The sequence below is a fragment of the Colossoma macropomum genome, unplaced genomic scaffold (genome assembly GCF_904425465.1).
Source record: "Colossoma macropomum unplaced genomic scaffold, Colossoma_macropomum, whole genome shotgun sequence".
Lineage (NCBI taxonomy): Eukaryota > Metazoa > Chordata > Actinopteri > Characiformes > Serrasalmidae > Colossoma > Colossoma macropomum.
Window position 1 is genome coordinate 7,341,260 of NW_023494801.1, and position 24,272 is coordinate 7,365,531.

General features: G+C 39.2%; 1 protein-coding gene across 1 annotated transcript in view; it reads left to right on the top strand.

The window, feature by feature from the left end:
- Positions 1-24,272, top strand: part of asic2 (acid-sensing (proton-gated) ion channel 2) — a 216,077-nt gene that overhangs the window by 176,457 nt on the left and 15,348 nt on the right. Inside the window, exons 4-5 of the mRNA XM_036589179.1 lie at positions 17,868-18,018; positions 21,162-21,218. Of these exons, the coding sequence (XP_036445072.1) occupies positions 17,868-18,018; positions 21,162-21,218 (208 nt within the window). The remainder of the gene's footprint in view (positions 1-17,867; positions 18,019-21,161; positions 21,219-24,272) is intronic.

Here is a 24,272-nt window from a genome sequence, read left to right on the forward strand (position 1 = left end):
TACTTGCCATATTTCATTTTTTAGAATGTGTATCCATGTTAAACACTTCTCACGTGATGGATGCTTTGGTAAAGTTTCTCAGCCATGTATTTGTCAAGGTGGAAGACTTTGTCTCCTTCCTCTCTATACTGGAATATAAGTGGTCATAATTGCAGCTACAGATATAAAGCATTACTTTCTATTCACAACATCAACTTTTAGTTTTCTGCTGTGACCATGTGTGACACAAACTCATGGGTTTGTACAAAATACAACCCATTAGAAACTCACTTTTGCTGTGATAATTTTGTCATCCTAATGCAGGAGCTGATAAGATCACGGATTAGATGTGTTAAAAATGTATTACAGATGACTCCCTGATAAACGCCTCCAGTCCAATTAGGTCTATAGTTAAATCTACTGAATCTTGTTGCTGTAAAAACATCTACCAGTAATTCTGTTTATAGAAACATCTACTGAAAATTGTATGGTAAAATGTATTGAAACTTGATGTAGTAACATTTACAGATGATTGTCATCTTTGTAATATCTATGGTAACTTATCGTTGTAGCATTTACTGAAATATGTCGCCTGATCTGTGAGATAAGGCTTTTAGGTCATGAATCCTTGTTGTCATAGTAATACTGAGAACTTTTTGGAACTTGTAGTCCTAATAACATCTAAATGTAATATCCCCTGGACATTGCTGTTATTGGTAATGTTAGGTCCACTCTTTCTCTTACTAGAGCTCTCTAGCAGCAAGAACATTTTTTTCACTGTAAAACTGGCCAGAGGTGACTCACCAATAATGAATGCAGCAGCTGCCTACAGCACAGTAGTCATAGGAGAGAAGACATAAAAAGTCATAGGTGTTTTAGGTGCCTTGAGCTTGACAGCTTGGACTAAACTGAGCAAAGGAGAGACGTCCCAGGTGCCGTGGAGGGTCAGTGGTGGTGTTCCCTTGTCAGAGATTTCGGTAGTGGATGTCCTCTGAGCTGCTCTTGCTCTTATCACAAAGTGTCAGCATGACAGAGTCCAGCGCTTATCAGCTGCATGTCCGCAAGACAGAGGACTGGAGCTCGTCCTCCAGAGTCGCTTCTCTGTCTTGCTTCTTTAGGTGCTCTCTCACTCTCTCTCTCTCTCCTCCCTCTCTCTCTCTCTCTCTCTCAGGCCCTTGAGTTTTTTTATTTTTTTAATCAGGCTGTCTTGTCTGACAGAGGGCCTTCTGGATGACCTTCCCTTGCTAACAGTAAGGGCCAAATCCTGCGTGCGTGACCAGATTGCCTGTGCAAATTTAAGCAAGAGCCAAAAATCTATCACCCTCTCACCTTTAAGCCAGTCCTCAGTTTTCCAACTTGCGTCTCTGGAAAGAAGACGTGCCTGAGGCAGGTTTTCACAGAAACTTCGGCAAGCTTCATTAAAACAAATGGTACATGAATGATGTTTTTTTTCTCTTCACAAAAATAAATACGTGTGTTTTTTGGCAGGAAGAGCAGTTAGGTAAACAAAAGTGACAACTGGGAATGTGCTGGCCACTGTGATTGTGTTTCTTTCTAGGCAAATGAATAATTAGTCTAAGGGACTGTTGTTGGATTATGTAGATTTTGAGGTACTTTCAAGCTCAGGTTCCAAGGAAAAGCTGTTAGATTGCTCTTATGTGTTGGTTAATTGTTTAGTTATTAATCAGCTTATTATTCAATAACTGCTATAAATTGTTCTGCAACTACTAAGATGCAAATTTAGCAGTGAAACAATGCAACGATTTGCAATGTATCATTCAGTATATTTCTCTCAATTCAATCCACACAGGTATTGCACATTACATTCAACAGACAGGATCAAATAATGTTCTTAGTTTAATGCTGATTATATTGTTTAAAGTATAATTAAAAAAATAAGCAGCAAGCAGCATTGCTTCCTTTTCACCTCAGAATTCGAGAACGGGGGGGTAAAGCACACTCCTCCTTAGCCCAAGATATTAGCTCATGGCTGTCACATTATTATATAGTATTGTTCTTTTATAATGTTGAATGCTCTAATAAAGTTTGAACAGTGTCTTTAACTGTCCTAGTTGAATTTAAGGGGTGAGCAAAGCTCAGAACACTTTATGTCTTTGGATTATACAGCATGTGAGAACGTGTACTGGACCAGAGTGGCCTTGTTTTCAGACTGCGAGTTATGTGATGCAGACCAGCCCATCTCAAACTCAACTATATTTTCTCTGCTACACTAGAGGCTAGCTTTTTCTAAAACACTGAACATTTTCATCTTCTCCATTTTATTACTCTTATTTATTTACTATAATGAGATAACTAAGCTGGCCAGCTAGTGATTAAATAAAAAGCTCTAGCCCTCTGGGGGCTCTAGATAGATAGATAGATAGATAGAGAGATAGATAGATAGAATAAACTTTATTGATCCTGAAGGGAAATTGCAGTGTTTTAGTAGCAAGACATACAATTGCACATAAACTTACATATACAATGCAGAAAATAAAAAATAGAAATAAAAATAGACATAAGTTAGGTAGAAATAAAAAGTAAACAAAAAATAGACATAAGTTGAAGTATAAGAGAGTAGAAAGTATCTCTATTTGCATATTTACATAGCATATAAGACAGATTTGTTGTATTTACATGATAGCAGGCACTAAGTGGTATGAGGTAGTCTAAAAGCACAATGAGTATAGACATAACTCTGCCTTTCCAGGTAATGTACCGTAAAATGATGTGCTAACTAATAACGATGACCGCCACAAGCTGTTCAAATTATTTAAATTTACAGCTGGTTAATTTATGTATTGCTGATAGCTAGATGTTTGTTTCTTGCTTACTTTAAGCATAGCTTAGTGGCAATAGCGACAGCTTTGCTTTTATTATTTACTGTTACAAATGCTTCCTTCTTTGACACTTTCTTATCCTCATGTTTTAAGCGATTGGCTATTCATTATAAATGTCATGCTTTCCTGTGCACATGCACTAGTATCTGTGTATCTATTAGGGGTGCTACTATCTATTAGGGGTCGACTAAAACTGACGACCAAACTAGTTGGCAACCAATTTAATAGTTAATTAGTTGGTATCGTCATCACGCATGTTTCTCTGGCTAACTAGGAATGTTTGGAGCTAAACTCAAAAAAAAAAAAGGTTGTCAGTTGTACTATTTGTAATCCGACCTTAGCTGGCTATCGGAGCACATCCTCCACGTTGGAGCATCTGAAGAAACATGACGGCTCACTGGATGAAGAAGATTCATCTCGGTAAGCTAGCTGTGCTAGCTTGTTAGCTAATGTTAATGTTAAAAGCCGTCTTAGTTCATGTTATGAGCTGAGCTGTAACAACTTCTGTTCTCTTGAATTGTTACTGGAGTTTGAATGGAGAAGCAAGTAACTATTATTCACAATGACGCTGTTCACTTTCCAGATAATGTTTACACTTCTAAACACTGCATCATTGTCTCAACATCGAGGCCACTGGTGCGTTTAAATTTGGCGAGCGTAGGAGAATGTTTGCTAACAGTTGCAAACATTTTCTGTTCTCCACGAATGTTTGCCATCACTCGCAAACAGTTTCAGGAGGTAGTTCTCCGGAATATACAGGGCAGCTGGACGAAGGGTTACCGCAGAAATGAAATGTTTACACAAAATCGATCAGATTCAGCTGTTCACAGAGAAGAGGTTCACAACAGACGTTCGCCACTTTCCCATCCGCTCCAGCCGTGCGCATCTCCTCTGCTGCGAGGAATATCTGCTCTCAGAGGAGAGCGACACGTTGCAGCATTTATTTACAGCAGAGTGTAGACAGACAGCAGAATGCACATCCTTGGTTTTAAATTTTGACAGGAAAAAAATTATTTATCTTTTGTTTTAGCAGGAAAGTTCATTAAAACAGTGAATTTTTGATAGCATCTCATAGCTACATGAGAGTTATGTGGTAATTGAGCAATTCATAATCTGAATAATCGATTATTCGTTTCAGTAATTGATAGATTATTTGACCATCAAATTAGTTGTTTGTTGCAGCCCTAATATCTAAACCTGGATTAATAGAGAAAGTTGGTAAATGCTGTTCTAAAACAAGTTAACCGTGTCTGTGTTTGTTTTTGGTGTTGTTTTTGTGAAGCTGAAACTCAGAAAGCCTGCCTTGAACCTGCTTTTGTAGACAGGCACTGGGTCAGCTTCTTCTTGTTGTCCAACTACAAGCCAAAACAAATAGCCTAACGTTAACACAACAAAAACAACTGAGCATACCTTTATCTTTGAGCTTTTTCTATCCTTCTTTTTCTTCTGTTTTTCAGCTCCACATGATTAGACATGATTAATCAGCTGCTTTTTCCCCTTAATGCTACAGTAATAACACAGAACTTGTTTTACATAAGAAAATCATACAAAACTCTTTAGAGCACTGCTTTTGTGTCAACCAGTGCCAGATTCACCCCAATTAGCAGAGTTCAGTCTCTACCTACGCTACAACACTTATTAACTAACCAAGATCAGTAAAACCGGTTGAGGGGGCTGGTTTGTTTGTGCATTGTTTTCCTTACAGCATATTTGCTAGCCCACAGCCCATTCGGGTCTCTCAGTTACTTGCTCCGGCATTGCTATTGTACTGCTCGTTTTTGTGAGATTTCACTTTTATTCCATAAACATGTGCTACGTTGATCCCGTCCCAATATTTAGCTTTAGTGCTCATGGAGCCGCTTGCAGTAACAGAAGCCACAGCATTCTATCAATATGCATGGTCAACTCTCGCTTGCCCTTTGATTCCGGACCCTCATTCAAATCTGCATTTTGCTACAACAGCTGTTAAGTCTCTTCCTTATGTTAGTATGACCTGCCCATGCCAAGTCTTCCATGGTGTGTTCGTTAGAGACTAACAGCCGTTAGGACTTGGCTTCACTTTTTATGCAAAGTGAAAATCGCACTTTCTGTTGTGCTTCAACTTTGATTGCTTTTCATTGTTTTGACTTAAACACTTCACCACTTTTGACAGTTCTTTCATCAGTCAGTCAGTTGGCAGAACGCTGCTGAATTTTGTGAAGATCGCCGGAGAGGGCCTTGCAATTATGTCAGAATGAGGCGCATTAATCAGAGATAAGGAAACAAATGCAGCTCGAAAATGGAAAGGAATATAAGAAAGAAAGACAAAGAAACAAAAGGCCACTGTGTTGAATGTTCTAGAAGCATGGAGTTTTAGGGTTACAGAATGGAGTGTTTTCTCTTTTCTAATTAATATTTTAGCGTTCTCAGACAATGAAAAGGTCAGTTATCATTTGCCGTGATGTTCTAGCTGGGGGGTAAATGACTCACTGCTGCAGTATTGTTTAAAAAGCCTCAGTGGGAGGGAGAAAAGAGTGAAGGAGGCTAAGAAGGAGAAAAATTAAAGGTGGGATTGGTTGGGCTCTCCAGGGTCTATAGTGATTTAGTCCTGGGGTGCAGCCAGTATTCCTTTGGTTGGAGAGGTGTGATCTCACCGACAGATGAACAATCTGTATTAGAACAGAAACATTCCAGACTAAATGAACAGGTCAGCATGACCGGCATGCTGTGAATTGGTTCAGGATGCATTTATTACTGGTCTGAATGATATGCTGTACATGAAGACATTCACTAAAGCTCATAAAGGCCTTCTAGAATTAAGTCTTTATACTTTCTGCTGCAGTGTTTAAGGCTGTACACAGCAGGTTTTAATTCTGACATGTTACAAGTCACTTGCGAGTCAAGTCTCGAGTCTCTGGGGTGCGAATCATAGTAAAGTCTTGAGTCTTTGAGGTGTGAGTCAGAGTAAAGTCTTGAGTCTCTGAGGTGCGATTTTGAGTACAGTCTTGAGTCTGTGAGGTGCAAGTCGGATTAAAGTCTTGAGTCTCTGAGGTGCGAGTCATAGTAAAGTCTCGCATCTCTGAGTTGTAAGTCTTGTGTCTCTTGAGATGAGAGTCTGAGTGAGGTGTTGAGTCTCTGAGGTGTGAGTCGAGTCTTAAAGTCTTTGAGGTCTAAGTGTAAGTCAATTCTTTAGTCTTTAGTTGTCAACTTAAGGCTCAAGTTGTTATTAGCAATCAAGTTAAGCTGTATTATTTATACAGAATGCACTGCAACACCTACTTTACAGCGTATAGCCTTGTATTTTGGCCTCAGTTACAGCCGTCTGTGTGGAAAGATCCTGGCTGTACGCTTGTATTTCTGGCATCAACAAAAAAGAGTCATTTTCTTTTAATTCATATATTATTCTTGAGGGAGAAGGAGACACAGGAGAGGCACAAGAAAAGGCACGTAAGCACAGCAGGGGATAGCAGGAAAGGTCACTACTAGCCATAGCTCTCCACTCTACAGTAAACACAACACCCATGCTGACTAGGGGTGGGAATCACAGGGCGTCTCACAATACAATATTATCACGATACATTGCCCATGATGATGATATCACGATACTGCAATTCTGTGATACTCGATATATTGCAAGACAATCTTCTACGATACATCACGATATCTGTGTAATTAAAGAAACACAACTGTGCCTCACTAAAATTCTAACTGTGAAAACTTACAGAAAAAAATAAATGTATACCAAAAATAAATATTAATGCAAAAATACACATTTCTCTCTTAAAACACTGGTAGCCCTCAGAGACGTAAAAGGAAGTTTTGCTTTGAAAACTGTAATAATTGTAGGCTGACTTCGAGTTGTGGCAATGTTAGCTGTTTAATCAACAAAAAGATGATGAGGGTAGCTATGCATGTTCGTTGTGTTTCCTGTGTGCTTTATTTTAACGAGGCAGTTCTTGCAAATTGCATAGTCTGTGTCTTTCATTTGTCCCTTCAAAGCTGTAAAGTCTGAAGTGGGCCCAGACCTACGACGTAAACGAGGACGATGCCTGTCTGATTTGTTTCCCTCTGTTGTCCGTCATTTCTTCAGTGCAGGTTTACCCTATTCATTTGATCAGTGCCACCATGTGGAGTCATGAAGTAGTGAATCTGGTGAATCAAATGGGAGGGGGAGTCTCTTTAGAGCATTTACAGTGCATGCATGTTTTAATAAATAAATCAATATTTGACGCCAGTGTATTGATAAAGTATTACAAATGAAAGCAATAAGATATACTGCCGTATCGATATTTTATCCCACCCCTAATGGTAACTAACCCAAAGCCCAACACAAAATAACACGAATAACATGTACACACATCTTAGACTAACAGAACAACAATCAACACCAACAATGTCCTTTTTCATTGTGTGGGTGTGCGGACCATGGTGCAGCTCTGCATACTGCGCCCCCAAATCTCCTTCCCCAAAACCAGAGCCAGTGGTCACTGACACAATGTATTCAATACACTTGAAAGAGTGGAATATTACAGTAAATGATTGTGCATGATGGTCACAACACTGACAGGTAAATGTGCCCCCGTTATGTCAGAAACTAAAAGTTTTATTTACCATCAAGTTTTTTGAATGCTTTTTAGGCTGCAGTCTAGGATCTGAGTCGAGCTGCGAGTCAGTTAAGGCCAGCAAAAGTTGAGTGGGAAACCCACATTGAGGTTTTGGAGTCTAGCTAAAGTTGGCATTCAGTGCTAGCTGATCCCAGTGTGATCATGTGTAGCTGGCTGCTGTATTGCGTGTGCCCTCTGACTCTCAGCGCTAGCTGCCGGAGCTGGAAGAGAGCGATGGAGAGTTTGAGTGACAGTTTCCCTTTAGCTTCTTCATGCTATTCCACTCTTCTACTCCACCCTGCGTGCATCACAGGGGTGGTGGGGTGGTCACAGCAAATTTAGCTTTGGCTAATTAATTTCCTTTCAGGCTTCAAGCACCTAAAAAAAAGACCCCGAGACTTCCCACAGCGATGCCTCATTTTCCACCGCTCCTTCTCCTCGCGTTTGATCACTTCTTCAGCACGGCCTCTGCTCAGGCAGCCCGTGACGACTCTGGCTGTAATTATGCAAAATGAGGTCAGTCCAACCAGTCTTCAACCAGGGCTTCCGCATAGACACAGTCGTATTAATGTGGCATTTTTATTTTGATAGCCGTGCTCTTTAAGCAGTAGGAGCTTTTGCTGTTGGGCCAAAAGCTACTGTTGGAACATTGCACCCTGAGCAGGTGGCTAATTTAGAGTAGAGATATTAAGCCCTGTAGATATTTATATAACACTCAGCCATTAACACGTTCACAAGTTTGCATTCACAGTTTTCATTAATATGAGACCCATTTTGTTGCTGAAACTGTACATGTATAGAATGATTGTGTGATGCTAGTATATCTTTCAAACTGTTTGTAGGAACCTATAAAAGATTAATAAATGAAAGATGAACAGAGCTGTGAAAAAGTATTTGCCACGTTCCTCCATTTTTCCCCCACAGTGAATGCCTTTTGATCTTTGGTAAGCAATATTAGAAAAACAAGACCTTATCAAACACAAAACACACTTTGAAAGTGTTATTTAATTTATTTATAGAGCAAAGATCACTCATGTGAGAATAGAACTGCCCCATTAAAATGAAAAACTTGTAGCATGACCTTTAGCAGCGATAACTGCAAGGAATATTTCCTATAATTTGACATTGTTGTGGAGGAATTTAAGCCCTCTTCGTACTAGAACTGCTTTAATTCAGATATATTGGTAGGTTTTGAGGCCTTGGCACAGCTCTTCTGTTGGGTTCAAGTCAGGACTTTGACAAGGCCACTCCAGAACATTTGTTTCTTTTCAGCCATTCATATGTGGATTTGCTTTTCTGTTTTGGTCTAAAGGCAGCAAAACATCCCCCGTTTCTCTCTACCTTCTCTCTGTACCACCACCATGTTTGAATGTTGGTATGCTTTTCCTACTGTGAAAAACAGGACTTGGTTTACGATAGATATGAAGGGTCCTATGATGTCCAAAAAGTTGCTCTTTGAACTGATGTGGTCGTAGAACCTTATCCAAAAAGGCTTAGGAGTTGCTTTTTGCAAATGATCTTTCTGTTGGTTAGCAATGTTCTCTGACTTGCTGCTCTTCCATGAATGCCATGACTGCATCATGAAGACTGGTTTTATCTGAGGTTAGAGAGATCTGCAGTTCCTTAGATGTTCTCCTGCAACCCTTGGTGACTTCCAAGATGATTTGCTTCTGTGCCCTTGGGGAAATATTGGCAGGCCAGCCACTCTTGTGAGGATTCACCAATGTTCCTGTGGTTCTCAGTTTGTAGGTAATGGCTCAACCCTTTCCACACTGGTATATTTTAATAGCTTATCTTTCCTTTGTATTTGTTGGGTAGCACTTTACTTGAACATTGTGACACAACACCAACATAACATTACGATTACCAGTAATGGTAACGTGACTGTGTTATATTATTGAACAAAATCTGTCATGACAACATATGACATCTACCATCACAGGTTAATGGTATGGTACTGTTAATGTTATGCAGCAGAGTTTGTCGGGAAAAGGGCTTCTTCTTTAATCCAGCATCAGGTGGCAAATACAATGTTCAGACCACGCCTTATGTAACTTTATCTGGGGTGTTATGATGTCACCTCATTTTTCTTATCAGACTTGATGTTCCATTAGTTTCCATTAGATTCAAAACTTCTCCATCACTCGGCCTCCCTTAAGTTCAACTATATACAACACTTCTTTTTTAAAAAGCTGGTTTTAGCCAGTTCGTACCAGTTCATCTCATCTTCATCTGAAAGGCCATATTTCTTTGATATCATATGCGTTCACAAGAGTTCACTTTATGCACCTGCAGGTAAGGTCAACTAAGTCCATTTGCTTTTGGAAAGCACCCAAACTGGTAGACTACGGTCTAATGCTTCCTATATTACGTCTTAGTGAGAATTTAATATTCCCTTTTAGTCAATGCTTAACTATTTGATTATTGATTACTTGTCTATTTACTTATTGATTAAGGGTGTATTTATTCAAAATCTTCCATCAGGTTCAAGTAAAGTGTTACTGTTTGTTGCTGCTGTTAAGGAGCTTTTACTTTTTCTTACAGCTGATTTGCATGTTGGATAACTTTGCTCCCTATAATATATAATCTCTTTCTCTATTACATTTGGTTTGAAAATCTAAAAGCATTCACTTTGACATATGCAAAAATAGATATAAAGGGAAGAAGCTAATACTTTTTCACAGCAATGTGAAATAATTGAGAAAGCGGTTTAATATTGAGTCTGAAGTTATAATGAAAGCAGTGTCCAGAATGCTTCTTATTTCAAACGTGGTGCCCAAATTTTAAGGCAGATAAGTTGATGAGCCATACTGTAAATACATAGTGTATTATTTAGCATATAAGCTACTTGTTGTTCCCAAAAGGCTTGAAATATTGAATAAACATCAAATATTTAAATCTGCATTGTATATACTTTTATATTTAAAATAACAGTGATTTAAAATAAAGAAATTAATTGGTAGTGTATAAAATAATGAAGGGTAGTGCTTTTAAGTTACTATGTGTCTGACCTTTAGTAAACCTTTATAGTACCTGGTGGTGACTTTAGCCACAATAAAGGCCCTAAAACGTGTCTAGGGCACATTTTAAAGCAATTTGTGGTCTCTTAATGGGCCGTTTTGTAGAATCTTCTGATTTTGTCCAATGGAAATGTCAGGCGTCATTGCAAAAGCTGACTTTGGTGCACTTTTCTGCACTTCAGCGCTTAAGAAAGGCTCTTCATTAGCTTTAGAAAGGCTGGAGTATGGAAAGGCACTCTGCTGCTGTGTGGACTTGATCGGGCTCCCATTTGACTCACTGCTTTCCAGAGCAATAGGACTGCTTTCCTTCCAAAAAACTGTGGGAATGACTAAGTCCGTTCCATTCGTCATGAAATGTCACGCAACTGAAATCGTTTCGTAGCATTTAGGAAATAAAAGTGCGTAGGAGGGCGCAGTAGGAAACTTTGCACTTCACTTAAGATTTACTTTGGAGTTTACTCACACAGCCACAAAGAGAGAGAGAGGGAGAGGGGCTGATAATGGCTTGGCTGGGAGCCATTAAAAGTGTTGTAATGCAGGGGAGAGAACAGGGCCACAGTTGGTGGCTTCCACCTTTTTAACCTATTGATTGCTGCTGCCCAAAACAGATCATCTGCTTGGCTTAACTGTCAGAAAGAGCAGATCTGATTCCTGAAAGCAGGAGATAGCTGGAACATCAGCATGTGAAATCATTCCCTCACTGGTCACTTTATTAGAAACCCCTCCTCTGTCGCACCACCTCACTGGTGCACGGTAAAAGACTGTAGCCCATCTGTTGCCTAGGATGTGTTAGCCGTCCTCTAACCCTTCATCAGTGGTCAGTTTCTGACCTCTTGGCTTGATATTTTTGGGTGGCATTCCACTCTCAACCTGACGTGTAAAACCTCAAACACTGCCACATCTGATACACTCATACCAGCACCACATACACTAATATGTTACTACAATGTCAGTGTCACTGCTGAGCTGAGAATGGACCACCAAACAAATAATATCTGGGTAACATTGGCCCTGTGGCCAGAAACTGACCACTGATGAACGAGACAGAATGGGGCTGATAAATTGTGCTGCAACAGATGAACTACAGTCTGTAATTGTACACCTATATAGTGAACCTGTTGTTAGAGGTGGGCAATATGACAATTATTTATTGCTATTGTGATAAATTCTGTTATCAAAGTGGACATTGTCAGTGCCTAATAAACACTGACCAAACGCATGTTTTACTGCAAAGAAAGCATTATCAGTTCTGCTGAATTGGGTTTAGTGCAGTATGTGAAACAGTCAGTAAAAATCCTTGTATTTGTAGTTTGTGATTTCTGTTTTTATAGTGTCTTGATATTTTTGCCATATCACCCACCATTAGTTGATGGTGAGATTAGTTTTTTGAAGAGATGACATGGGTAGGAGAATTTTAGCATTCTGTACATGTTTCTGTTTTTACATCATCCAGGAAAGTTGAACTAAAGTTTAACCTACCTACTGAATGTTGCAACCCTGAACTAACCACAGTTTTTCTTGTTTCTTGCCAGGAAATTCCTCTGTTTTTTCAACATTTCTGCATAATGAAATGGTTGAGATGTAAACAAATTCATTCACAGTGGTTTGATGTGAAATGCTCAGCTCTAGAGAAACTTTCAGAATTGTGTGCAGTGGTGGTGATGGTGAACAGACATCTAAAGAGTTTAGTGCCTCTAAAAGCTACCTGCCTGATGCCTGAGACACTGTTTTACAATAGTTTTGAGATAAAGTTTCAGCTTAAAACATACAATTTATGCAAAGAATCTCAGCAACCATGTGGTTGCTTTGGCTGGTCATTTGAGTGCTGCTGCACTGTATGTGGCTGCCCGCTTGTTTAATGTAGCTGTGTGGCTGCCTGGACTGGTGGTGTTTGGCTGAATGAGGGGTGCTCCACCACAGCTACAAAGCTGGCTTGAGCAACGCTACAACATCCCTCCCCGCCACACACCCACCCACCCGCCCACCCACTCAGGGCTAAGGACATTTTGAGCTTACAAAGTTTCCCAGGCCAGCCGCTTGTGTGATGCTATAGTGTAGTTGCAAAGCCCCTCAGCCAGAGAGGGACTGTCCCAATGGCTAAAGACTCTTTTCAGACTACCACTGTTTTACAATCATCAACATGTAAAAGGCACATGGTGGGTCACTGGAGGTTTTTGATAGGAAATAAAATTATTATATTTGCATTGTAGACATTGCAGCCTGTAGTTCTTATCAGCACCACTGTAAAGAAACCTGACCCAGTAAATTTCTCTAGAATGAACCATTTCACATCAAACTGTTCTGAATGACTTTGTTTACATCTCAGTGAATACATTCTGCAGAAATCTTTAAACATCAGTGTAATTCCACTTTAAGTAATGCCTAATAATTAAATGATACCTTTGTCATTAGTATAATACAGAAAGCAGTGCTGTACTTTGATCAACGGCCTTCCTCAAGGTGAACTTGCAGTGAAACCTTAAGTGAAGCAGTTGTGATCTTCTATTTCATTTATTGCTAGGCAGTAGTGAAAATTAAATAACACAAAAGTTCCCAAATATATCACAGTATTACAGGATCAGATGATGTTTAAGTTTGTATTAATGAAGGTAATTAACTCCTTCCTGAGTGCTGCTACGCTATGCATAAAAGACATAGTCTGGCCAGCTGTTTACCTGGACTGTTGTGTTCCGTTTCTGTTTGTAGAATGTTATCATGGGTAAAATGCTCATTATCTATGACTAAAACTTAAAATCAATATTTTGTTTTGCTGATATACTGACACAGGTGATCCATCACTCTGCTCTGCTTGGGAGAGTTTATCATAGCAAGCTGCTGAATGGTCCGTTCTGGGTTTCAGACGGCCAGGTGCTGTGTGATCACAGTTGGAGTAATCAGGTTTTGTGTGGGCCTGTTCCCTTTTTAATTAAGGTGTAATTAAGGTAGAGAAGGTCAGCGTGAAGGACATGAGCTGTAATTAAAATGCCGACCACATGAGAACAGAGATGTTTAAGAGTAAATGAATAGGTCCGTATCACTGACATGCTGTGAATTGGTTCAGGATACATGTTTTACTGGTCTGAAGGTTGAACTGTATGTAAAGTCATTCACCGCTACTTATGGATGCTTTAATAAATGAAATCCTTCTACCTTCTCCTGTATTATTTAAAGCTATAACCAGCACATTTTACATATATACAAATCATTGTGCTTAACTCTTAGAAGAATACAGTTATTATTGCCATTTTGCTGTACTATGTAAATGTACGAACAAAATTACAGTTACATATTTACCCTGCATTTATATTCTGTATTGACATGTTCAAGTCTGCATTGTCTTCCATTTGTTTTGATGTCACGAAATGAAAAAAGGCCAAAAATGTAAAAGATGTTTTCCCTTCTGAAAAATAAGACGGTACACCAATAAATTCAAACCATAATAAAAGATCTCCTCTTCAAAAAGTTTAGAATCCAGTTTTGAGGGTTTTTTTGGGGATACAAGTGAGAAATAATTAATATGAAATTGCACCATGCTTTTATCACCACCTGTGATAACTGTGACTTCCGAGGTCAAACAAAAACTCTTTCAGAAACGTATGAATAATTCATCAATTTACAGAGAGACCTTTCTGGGCATTGTTTCCTGAAGGTTGTTTGACTATAATTTTGCTGTAATTTGCCATAGTGCTCTAATCAAAAGAAGAGGGGGGGGAAACACAGAGGTGGGAACAAGCTATTGAGTTTCAAGCAACAAGTGAGTCTCAAGTCCCAAGCCAAGACAGACCTGGGGCAATTTAGCATCTCCAATTTACCTGACTGCATGTCCTTGAGTCTGTGCAGAAAAGACTACATTAGAGTCCCAAGTGAGTACAGGCTCCGAGTCAAGTCCCAAGTCAAGTCAAGCAAGTCCCAATTCAGAAAAGGCAAGTTCCAAGTCAAAACAGGCAAGTCCAAAGTCAGGTCCCAAGTCAAGCTTTAAGTCAAGCAAGTCAATACAAATAAGGAAGACAAGCAAGTCTCGAGTCAAGACAGGCAAGTCAAATCCCAAGTCAGGCTCGGAGTCAGGTCCCGAGTCAAGTCCTAAGTCAAGACAGGTAAGTCCCAAGTCTGAAGTCAAGACAGCAAGTCCCGAGTCAGTACAGGCAAGTCTCAAGTCAAGTTCTGAGTCCTAAACTTCAAGTCTTAAACAAGTGAATATGCATTCTTCAGCAAATGTAATGCCGACACTCAACAATATAAATGATGGAATTGGTGACTGCAGAGTAAAATTAGTCCCAGCTGCAGCCAGACGCCTCCTCATGTTTCTACCATGTTTTCTTTGGTCTTGAGTGTTTGAGTCATAAAGCCCACATACAAGAGAGAGTGGTGCTACAAGACTTTACGATACTTTATCAAACAGAGAAAATCATTTTCACTACTGCATACAAGCTCTGCTGAATGGCTCTACCTACAGGCCATGGAAGACAGGCTAATGATGATTATAAATTTCTATTAGGTCATTTGCTCATTACTGAGGGGGTCTTTCCTGACCGCTGAACTTGAAGCATTTTTTAGCACCAGGCTAAAGATTTATGGTTTGTGGTGAAGTGCTAGCTAAGGAATGCAGGTCCAGTAAGTTAGCAGACTTACTCTTTGATTATCCTTCTGTAATTTCTTTATTGTGAACACTGGTGTGTGGGAGGGGGGCTGGAGTGGGACCATGGTGGCCAAAAGAGGGTCATGATGTAGTTTTAACCCCAAAGAAGGTTAAGAACTCCTGATCTATGAAAACAGACAAAAGTACATTACAGAGCTAAAACAGTAATAGCAGACATGTAGAAGCCTGAAATGTGTCTGTGTTATATCTGATCAACCACATTTGGGAAAAGGGTTCAGGTGTACATTTGATTCTTTCCTTTAATACGATCCTCTGTAATCGAGCATTGTAGTGCATGTGCTCCCTGACCCTAAACGCTAGCTGTATTAGCTTGGCTGCTGTTTTCCTCGCCATGGCTAAGCTAATAGGATAAGCCATTGTGATGTTCTCCAGCTGACACAGCTTTGATTCAATCTCACCACCCCAGACAAATTTCATTTACCCCACAGATATCATTTTCTGATAGCGGACGTTTTTGATATTAGTTCCTTAATCTGTAGCTTAGAGGCTTCACAGCAGGCTCACGTGGAAAGCTGTTATGTTCCTTTCACTCGACTCACAGCCAAGGCCTGTGCCGGCCTCTTTGGCTGAGTGTCAGTCAGAAGACTACGATACCCACGATGCCTCCTAATGAGGGTAAATAAAGGAGGTCCACATGGAACAGTGGGAATATGAGATAAGGGCTGCATGCAGTTTGGCGCAGATGGCCCCTTATTACAGCCCACCTGGTCTTTATCTTTTGCTTTTCCCTAAGCCCTCCACAAAAATTCCACTGGAAAAAAGTGGTGCGCTGAATTTATTTGAGTGGAACATGAACATAATTTCCACATGAACACAATTCAACTGTATCAATTCGTTATAAATAATCCACAATCTTCACCAAACCTAAGTGAACTGAAGGACAAAATTGTGTTTGTGCAATATATATATTATTCATGCACAATGAATTGACGGCTCATTCTCATGAAGCATGACAAACACTGAGACCCAGCCTGAAGAAATTAAAAATCTAAAACGCTTCTTTCTTTTTGGATGTACATCCAGCGTTCGGATTAATGATTAAAAGTAAACCTGAATGATTTAATCAAATTTAAATCCATTTTTAGTGATATTATGTCAAGTGACCAAATAAATAAAAGATAAAGATGTATATTTATATATTTGTCCCCCTCTTTTTTTTTCTAATTAAGAAAAGTTTAGTTGTCTTCTCACAGTGGAAGGATGGACAGCAACACCTGTGGATTTTTTCAGATCTGAAGCAACAGTGGAGCTTGATTTTCTCCTCTCTGAGAGAGGAAAGCTTCAAGTGCTGTTTATCTGACAGGGACAGTTTTGGTGAAATTGTGAAATTCTCTCTCTCTCCCTCTTAGTGCAGGGTCAGTGGGGTGATAGTCATTTGGAGTTCTTTGGTTTCTCTTTGTGCTGTGTGTGTGAGAGTGTGGGAGGCGGTCCGGCTCTTCAGTGTGTGTGTTTGTGTGTGCGTGTGTACGTGTGCTCGGGGCAAAATGAGCTCATTAGGAATTCTGAGGACGCCTCTGCGCCTCGCGCTTCTCAGAAGCCGTATGACATCTGCACAGCCATTTGTTGGAGTTTCAGAAGGCCACACCTGCTTGTTACTGTGCCACAAAACTGACACCAGAGACAACAGACTGCGCGTGTGTCTCAAATAGAGCCATTCTGTTCTGCCGATCATGTTTTTATAATGCATTGGGATTTAATTATTTTTTGATAATTAAACTCCTCTCTTATGCTTCGCCCACAAATGGGTTCAACTCTGGCCAAGTTGGACAGTCTTTACAGAATCATGACATAATCTCATTCAACCTAATGCCAGATTACAGTTGTGTGCAAAGTTTGCATACCCCTGCCAACATGCTTTGTTGACTTTCTAAGTGAAAACAAGTTAGCGCATCCTCTACAGAGAACAAAATTAAATATGGCATTCGTCTGCAAAATTTAATGCATGATTACTGTTTATTTGTTGAATTTTACATATTGGGAAATAATAAAATATGAAATGTACCATAACTTTTGTACAGACCTCTAGTTCTCGTTTTTCTCAGTATGTTACATTCAGCAAATGAACAGTACTTGTGCGTTAATATGTGCAGAATTGTGTTCTTTGTAGAACATGTTAACTTAGTACTTACTAAGAAAGTCACCAATACATGTAATCTGACAACGGGTGCCCGTATTTTGGCCTTTGACTGTATGAAATTAAGGCCGGCTTTACTCGTTAAAACTACGTTAAAGCTACTTTCAACCTTACATGAAACTAAACTGAACTTGAGTTGCATTATGTAAAGCATCGTGCAACTCACTTGAAACCCAGCTGCAACAGCTGCGAGTGTCCCAACATTAAGTTTCTCAAACTACAAGTTGCACGAAACAGTCCATCAAAATGCTGATCATGACTATCGAATAGCTGTTAAGGGGCCGCTTGTGCCAGTGTTTATTACTCTTTGTCAGCCTTTGGAATTCAACTGCATGCAACTCACTACATGCGACTAGTTGCATGAAAGTTTCACTGTGTAAAGCCAGCCTAAGATCTTTGTTTAGATTTACAACACAATTTTGGGTTTAAAATGCTACAATGACCTGGACTAAATTTATAATGCTGGATCAGCAGGTGTCTACAAACCTACAGTGTATCTGTCTTTCCTACTGTATTCTGCTTTTTTACTTGTTACTATGTTTGTCTTTGTGTGAGTTTCTGTCAACTCAGTTTTTATATTAGTGATATCATACTTGGCTGATAAGACCATTTTCAATTCTGACTAATTTTCTCTTTCTCTCTCTTTCTCTGTAGCTGACATATCTGCCTCCTCCGTGGGGGGAGTGCGTGTCGCGGGCGCTGGACTCAGGCTTCTTTCAGGTCTACAGCGTCACAGCCTGCCGCATTGAGTGCGAGACACGCTACATTGTGGAGAACTGCAACTGCAGGATGGTCCACATGCCAGGTTAATTTCCTTTCATCTGCTCTATCTCTCCTTCCTTTCTGTCCTCTCTCTCCGTCTCTCTCTCTCGTTCTGTCACACAGTCATTTATTCACACATTTCCCCACTATAAGCAAATTATTTACCATATTTGAATTCAGATTGGAAAACAACTCCATTTCTTAAGTTCTTTGTTTCAGATCAGACCGTTCAAGTGAGAGATTTAACTGAATGGATGCAACAGCACCAATTTACTAGCGCATTTCAATGCTTTCTCGCTCGCTGACTCGCTCTTCATCTCTTTTTCTCTCTCTCTCATGCATACAGTTTTCAGGCTCAAACTCTAGGGCTGCTCAATTGATCATCTATTAATCAGTATCGTTTATTGGCCTTTGATATCTCAGAAAGCTGCAATATGCAATAGACCCTCTAACCAATCAAAGCATTTATAACTATATATATATATATATATATATATATATATATATATATATACACACACACACACACATACACACACACACAACTTTATCATGGGGAGGCGTGTTCTTCCCTCCCTTCCCTGTGATAAAACCAGTAACGCATCGTGGCTTGTTGCTTTTATAAAACGGCGGCTGACATAAACTACCCTAAAATACACACTTTTTCAGAAAATAATTTTAATTATTATTCATAATAATTGACATGAACAAGTATTTCGCCAAGAAATGCAGTTACTTTAGAGTATGGTATTGTTGGCAAGCAACCATGGACCACTGAATGAGAACAACCTTCGGCCGGCGATCGCTGTATATTGCAGTCATTTCATGAACTTTTTAACCTTTTTTGTGTAACAATTAACATATGATAACAGTGCTGTTTCACTAGCCATCACTATATAAGTACCATCACTATGTAAGTACTTTTTGGTCACTAAATTACCACCGAGTCTGCTCCCTACATAGTGCACTACATAGGAATTTAAATACTGGATGCTGCAGCCCAACAGTGAATAAATAATTTAGCAAAAAAAATAGTCATTTAGGATTCAGCAACATCCATACTCAGTAAATTATCAGGCTGTAGAGGCTAGAATTTCTAAACATCCATAGCTAGGTAAGCACACTGTTTAGGGAATACGGAGTCGTTTGAGACTCAGCCCGAGTTTGATCTGACTTCTGACTGAAACAGACATTTGAAGCATGTCAGTCATTCAAGTCACATTCTTTAGTGTTTTATATTGCCCTTTTACAGTTAGTCATATCTTTTGTGAGGCGGTCATAGCTGTGTATATTGTGGATTTTACAACGGCTTCACATGCAGCTTAGCCAATCAGATTTTAGGACCGGAACTATCCGTTTTATGAATGTGTGTGTGTATATATACATATATATGTATGTATGTATGTATATATGTAGAGAGCAGTTTCAACAGTATCTACTGACTATTGCACCTATTTATATATTTTGTGGTGATTTATGCTTTATGATAATTAAAGGTTTTATGTAGTGTCAGTTTTTCTCTCTTTCTCTCTCTGCCCCCCCATCCCCCCTCCCCGGTAACCTAATACCCTCAGCTAATTGGACTGATGTTCAGGATGTAATAATGAACTAATTGGTCATTGGTAATTAGCTGCTGAGTTTTATATATGACTCAGTGCATTAATACCTTTGTTAGCTACTCATCCACTCTGAGAGCTCTTCTCAAAGCTCATTCTGAATGGAGGCTGTTTGGTCTAGTTATTAATACATTTATGAAAAATCTTTCTGAACCAGAAAATTAGGATGTTGAGTTTTCTGTGTATCTCACACAACTTCAAATTCCAGCTAAAAGGAAACACACAGTTTAGAGCAGATTGAGATTGTGTAGTTGTGTGGTCAGTAAGAGAGTATTCTGGGACTATGTAATATGATGTGAAAATGAGGTTTGTGGGGTTGAGGTGAGAGTTTACACGTGAGGAGAGCATGTGTACATGTGCTGGGGTTTTTGATCCTTAGAAGTTATAAGAGTTCCAATAGTTTTGTGTTGTACTATTCATGTGTAATTAAGTAGTTACATTTATATTCAGTTTATATCCTGTTTCAGCAGTTTGGGTCTGCCATTTTTTGGTGTCAAAAATGACAAAAGCATGATAAAATGTAAAGGATGCCTTTTCACCCCCACAAAACAAGACTGTACACAACAAAACACTACTTTTTCTAATTTTACACAAATGTGGTACAGATTGAAAGCTTAGAGTCTGCACTTGTTTCAGTGAGCGATGAATGAGACATATATTTAACAGGGGGTGAATAAAATAATGTTGTTTTCACTGCCCCAAAAATTGTGTCCGGTGTGCAAGATTATCAGTTATACAGAGCTCTAATCGCTAATGTGCTCTAATTAATTTATTGTCGTCCAAATAAATCACACTCAGTGTATAAAGGCCTTTCAGGGACCTATCATGGTCATCTAGTGTTGGCATGGCGACAGCCAAGATGACAGATTGTCCCTGTCCCACTGTAAAAGCCTTAAAGGGCCCATATCCTGCAGTCTTGTACGTATTTTTCTCCTGATGTCCATATAGCATTAAGTGTAGTTTTATGCACCAAAAACACAATTAAATGTTTTTGTTACTGTGCCTTTAAGACTGATGTATGTAAATGATTCTGTTCAGATTGGCTGCCCTGTGCTGTGCCTCATTCAGAAAGCAGTTCAGTCTGAAACACTTCCTAGGGCTTCATCATGCCTGGGGCTAAACTGCTGTAGGCTAAATAGGTGGATATATGTAAATCTGTTGTATTTTTGTGACATCATAGAAACAATAGAGTCAAAACTGTCTGTTTTTGAGGTTTAGTTTCCAGATGTTGACTGCCTGGACTGGAGAGTGAATTATGTCTTAAATATCAGCAATGTTTATGTACTGTTTCAAATAGTTTTATTTGAAGAAAGTGGGGAAAATTCAGTTTTCCATGACAAGGGCCCTTTAGGAGTTAAAAAGTAGGATTTAGAGCAAGAAACTGCAAGCAGTAGTTAGAGAAACACACACGCAGACTGTTATTGAGTTTGGTCAGCAGTTGTGTTCGGGTTGATGGGGTGAAGTTTGGGACAGCAGGGCTATTTCCTCTCAGTACACTTTCCTAAAGCTCATCATTAATTCATCAAGACTGAGTATAAACAGAAGCTCAACTCTCTCTCTCTCTATATAGGAGACTCTCCATACTGTACCCCAGAACAGTATAAAGACTGTGCAGAACCTGCTCTTGGTGAGTGCTGTATAAAATCTCTCTCTCTCTCTCTCACACACACACCTATGTTTTTGAATGTGTTTTATGTTTTTTGATTGCTGAATTATGTGAATAAGTCACAGGTACATTATTATAATCATCCTCTTGGTGGCTGTACTATAGCACCGTTTTAAGCATTGATGATGAAGCTTCACCAAGTGGGTGGATGTAAATTACGGAAATGGAAATTATCAGTAATATTTTCTGAATGTCAACACTTTTTTCCATTTAACTTTGGCAGAAAAGTATGTGAGATGTTGCAGATACTTACTTTGGAAACTCCAATGATACCTACATTGGAAATGCCTGTAGGTGTAAATTAGGTGTCATTCCCCCACGTACCCCTTACGACAAACACAAACTGTGTGTAGAGGTAGAGCTGGACTGAGGAAGGACACCATCCAGCTCTTACAGAGCAATTTCCAGAACACTACAGCATTTCTAAAAAGAAAGTGTTTAAACAGCTCTGCCTGGCATCTATTGTGCAACGCTTCTGAAAGAAAAAAAAATTAAAATAAACAGAAATTCCTCATTAGTCAGTAATGGGTAAGCCAGGAAGCTAAAGGTGTAAAATTTGCAATGTCCGTGAAATGGGATATGGAAACATTTCAGATTCACCTTTTTTGCAGAATGTGATGTCATTATATAAAGCATTTCTAAGGCAAAGTCAGTTTGATTAAAACAAGCTGCAGTATTAAAGTTCAGCCTCCACAATGGTGGGGTTAGTTTTACTAAGACTCCCAAAAAACACTTAAGACGCAAGCGTAGCCATTTCTGAGATGCTCCAGCCCAGTCGTCTGTCTGTAACAATCTGTCCTTTGTCAGAGTCACTCAGGTCTTCACGCCTGCCCAATTCTCCCACATCCAACACAATGACTACGAGAACTGACTGTTTGCTTACCGTCTAATATATTCCAGACCTTCACATGCGCCATTGTTACGAGATAATCAACATTATTCACTTCATCTTTGAGTTGTTATAATGTTTTGGCTCATTACAGTACCTGATATTCAATGAAAGTGTTAGCAAAAGTTTATTTAAATCATGGCATGCCTGTGTTTGTGACTAGGCAGGTCATAATGCACCATGTGAGCATGTTATAAACACCATTTACAATGCATTATGTTGGCATTTCAGAATGCTTAGTAAACATAGCTTTAAAGTGTAATGTATTGTTATAAATATTTATAGTCACATTTATAATGCCTTATGAATGCATTGTGTTATGAATGTGTTTATAGTTATTAGACATGGTATTTATAGAAAGTGTCTTAATTTCTTATTGTACTTATTCACTCTATTTACTGAAGTTTAATCGGCTGCTCAAAAATGCACACGCGTCCCTCGCCAGGCAGTGCAGCACTCAAACACACACGTATATGCTCAGAGAGAAACAGCGTTTCTGCTAATACCTGCTGCCTGATCATCAAAATCCAATTAACACAAAGTTGTCAGAAACTCCCCTTTCACCCCTCACTCCTCTCCATGCAGACTCTCATTTCCTTTCTCTTTTTTTTATCTTCTTTTTTTCTGTCTTATCTTCATTATGGCCAGGTTGGGAAAACATGCAGAAGTTCTTATTATTGGGTGTTTTTTCCTAACTTGTCTGTGAGTTCTGGGTGTCTGTATTCCTGCTGCGTGTACAGAAGCCTGAGGGTTAGCAGCAATTATTTGTTTTTTTCTTTCACATTTTTTCTCTTTTTGACTAATCTGCAAAGTTCACCTCTTCCTAATTAGCAAAGTTGGCTCTACATTGACTAATTATCTCCCACTAACGAGGAAATTCAAATTAGTCCTGAGTTGCACTTGTCAAGTCTCCAGCTGATCACTTATTCAGTCCAAACTGTCTGCATTTCCCTGCTCGCCTTTTCAAAAGTGGACTATGTTTTTTAAAAAAGGACCTCTTTCATTTCACCTCAGGGTGCTCAGATGGGCGAGAGCACACCAAGGTACTCCATAAAAAGTTTCATGAGAGTTTTTTTAGCATGTTGGCAGCTGAGTGGAGATGGGATTTTGCTGGGGAAACAAAACAGATCACTGGAAAGTATGCGTGCAGCTTCAGATGTGGCCAACAGCGAAGAACAGCTGCATCCCCACTTCAGCCTCCTACAGGAAAGATACATGTTGCATCTTCCACAGGAAGAGTTCTGCAAGCATACAAAGGCCTTAAATGGCCCACATCATGGAAAACGAAATTTTTGATTTTTTTTAAATAACACTTAATATTCATCACCATCATCATCATTCTATGTGAATGTTGATATAGTTTAAAACCAAACCCACACTATACAGTCCATTATTGGAACCTGAGCTGCAGAAATGGCCCATTTTCAGTTAATCACAACACCAGCACATTTCCATAAGGCCTCCCATTTAGCCTACAGCAATTTAGACCACATCAATTCAACGTGATAGTTCTTCTTAAAGATCAACACATTTGAAAGGAGCAGTGGAAGATTTTCAGTCTGAACTTGTAACAGTTTATTTTTATTTCAGCCTGGCCTGCTTTTTGAATGAGGCACAAAACAGAACAGCCTTTCAGAACATTTACAGTTGGGTCATTTGCATATTATTAGTCTCAAAGGCACGTCTATAAAACAGCCTGTTTAATTCTAAGCGATAAAAAGAGATTGGAAAACAGGCATGTAGAAATGAATGACAGTTTATGGATTATAAAAACACACAAACATTAAAAAAGTGGACATTAAAATCTACTTTTTCTTGCCTAATCAATGGATGTGCTAATTTAAACAAACTTACAAAACAAATCTTCCACACCAATTACTGAATATATTGACCAAGAACAAATTATACACAATGTGCAATGTATTCACAGTGTAGTCAGTGTTTCCACAGCGTTAGCAGATCTTTAAAAATCCTGACTTTGTTTCTACTGCCTTTCCCTAAGGCTTTTGATAATATTTTTATAAAGGGAACAAAGAGGGTAAATCAGTTCAGTTCTTAAACATATTTGTCTTGTATAATACTTTCACAGGGCACTCCAGAGTTTCAGAATGGAGGGTTTATTATGC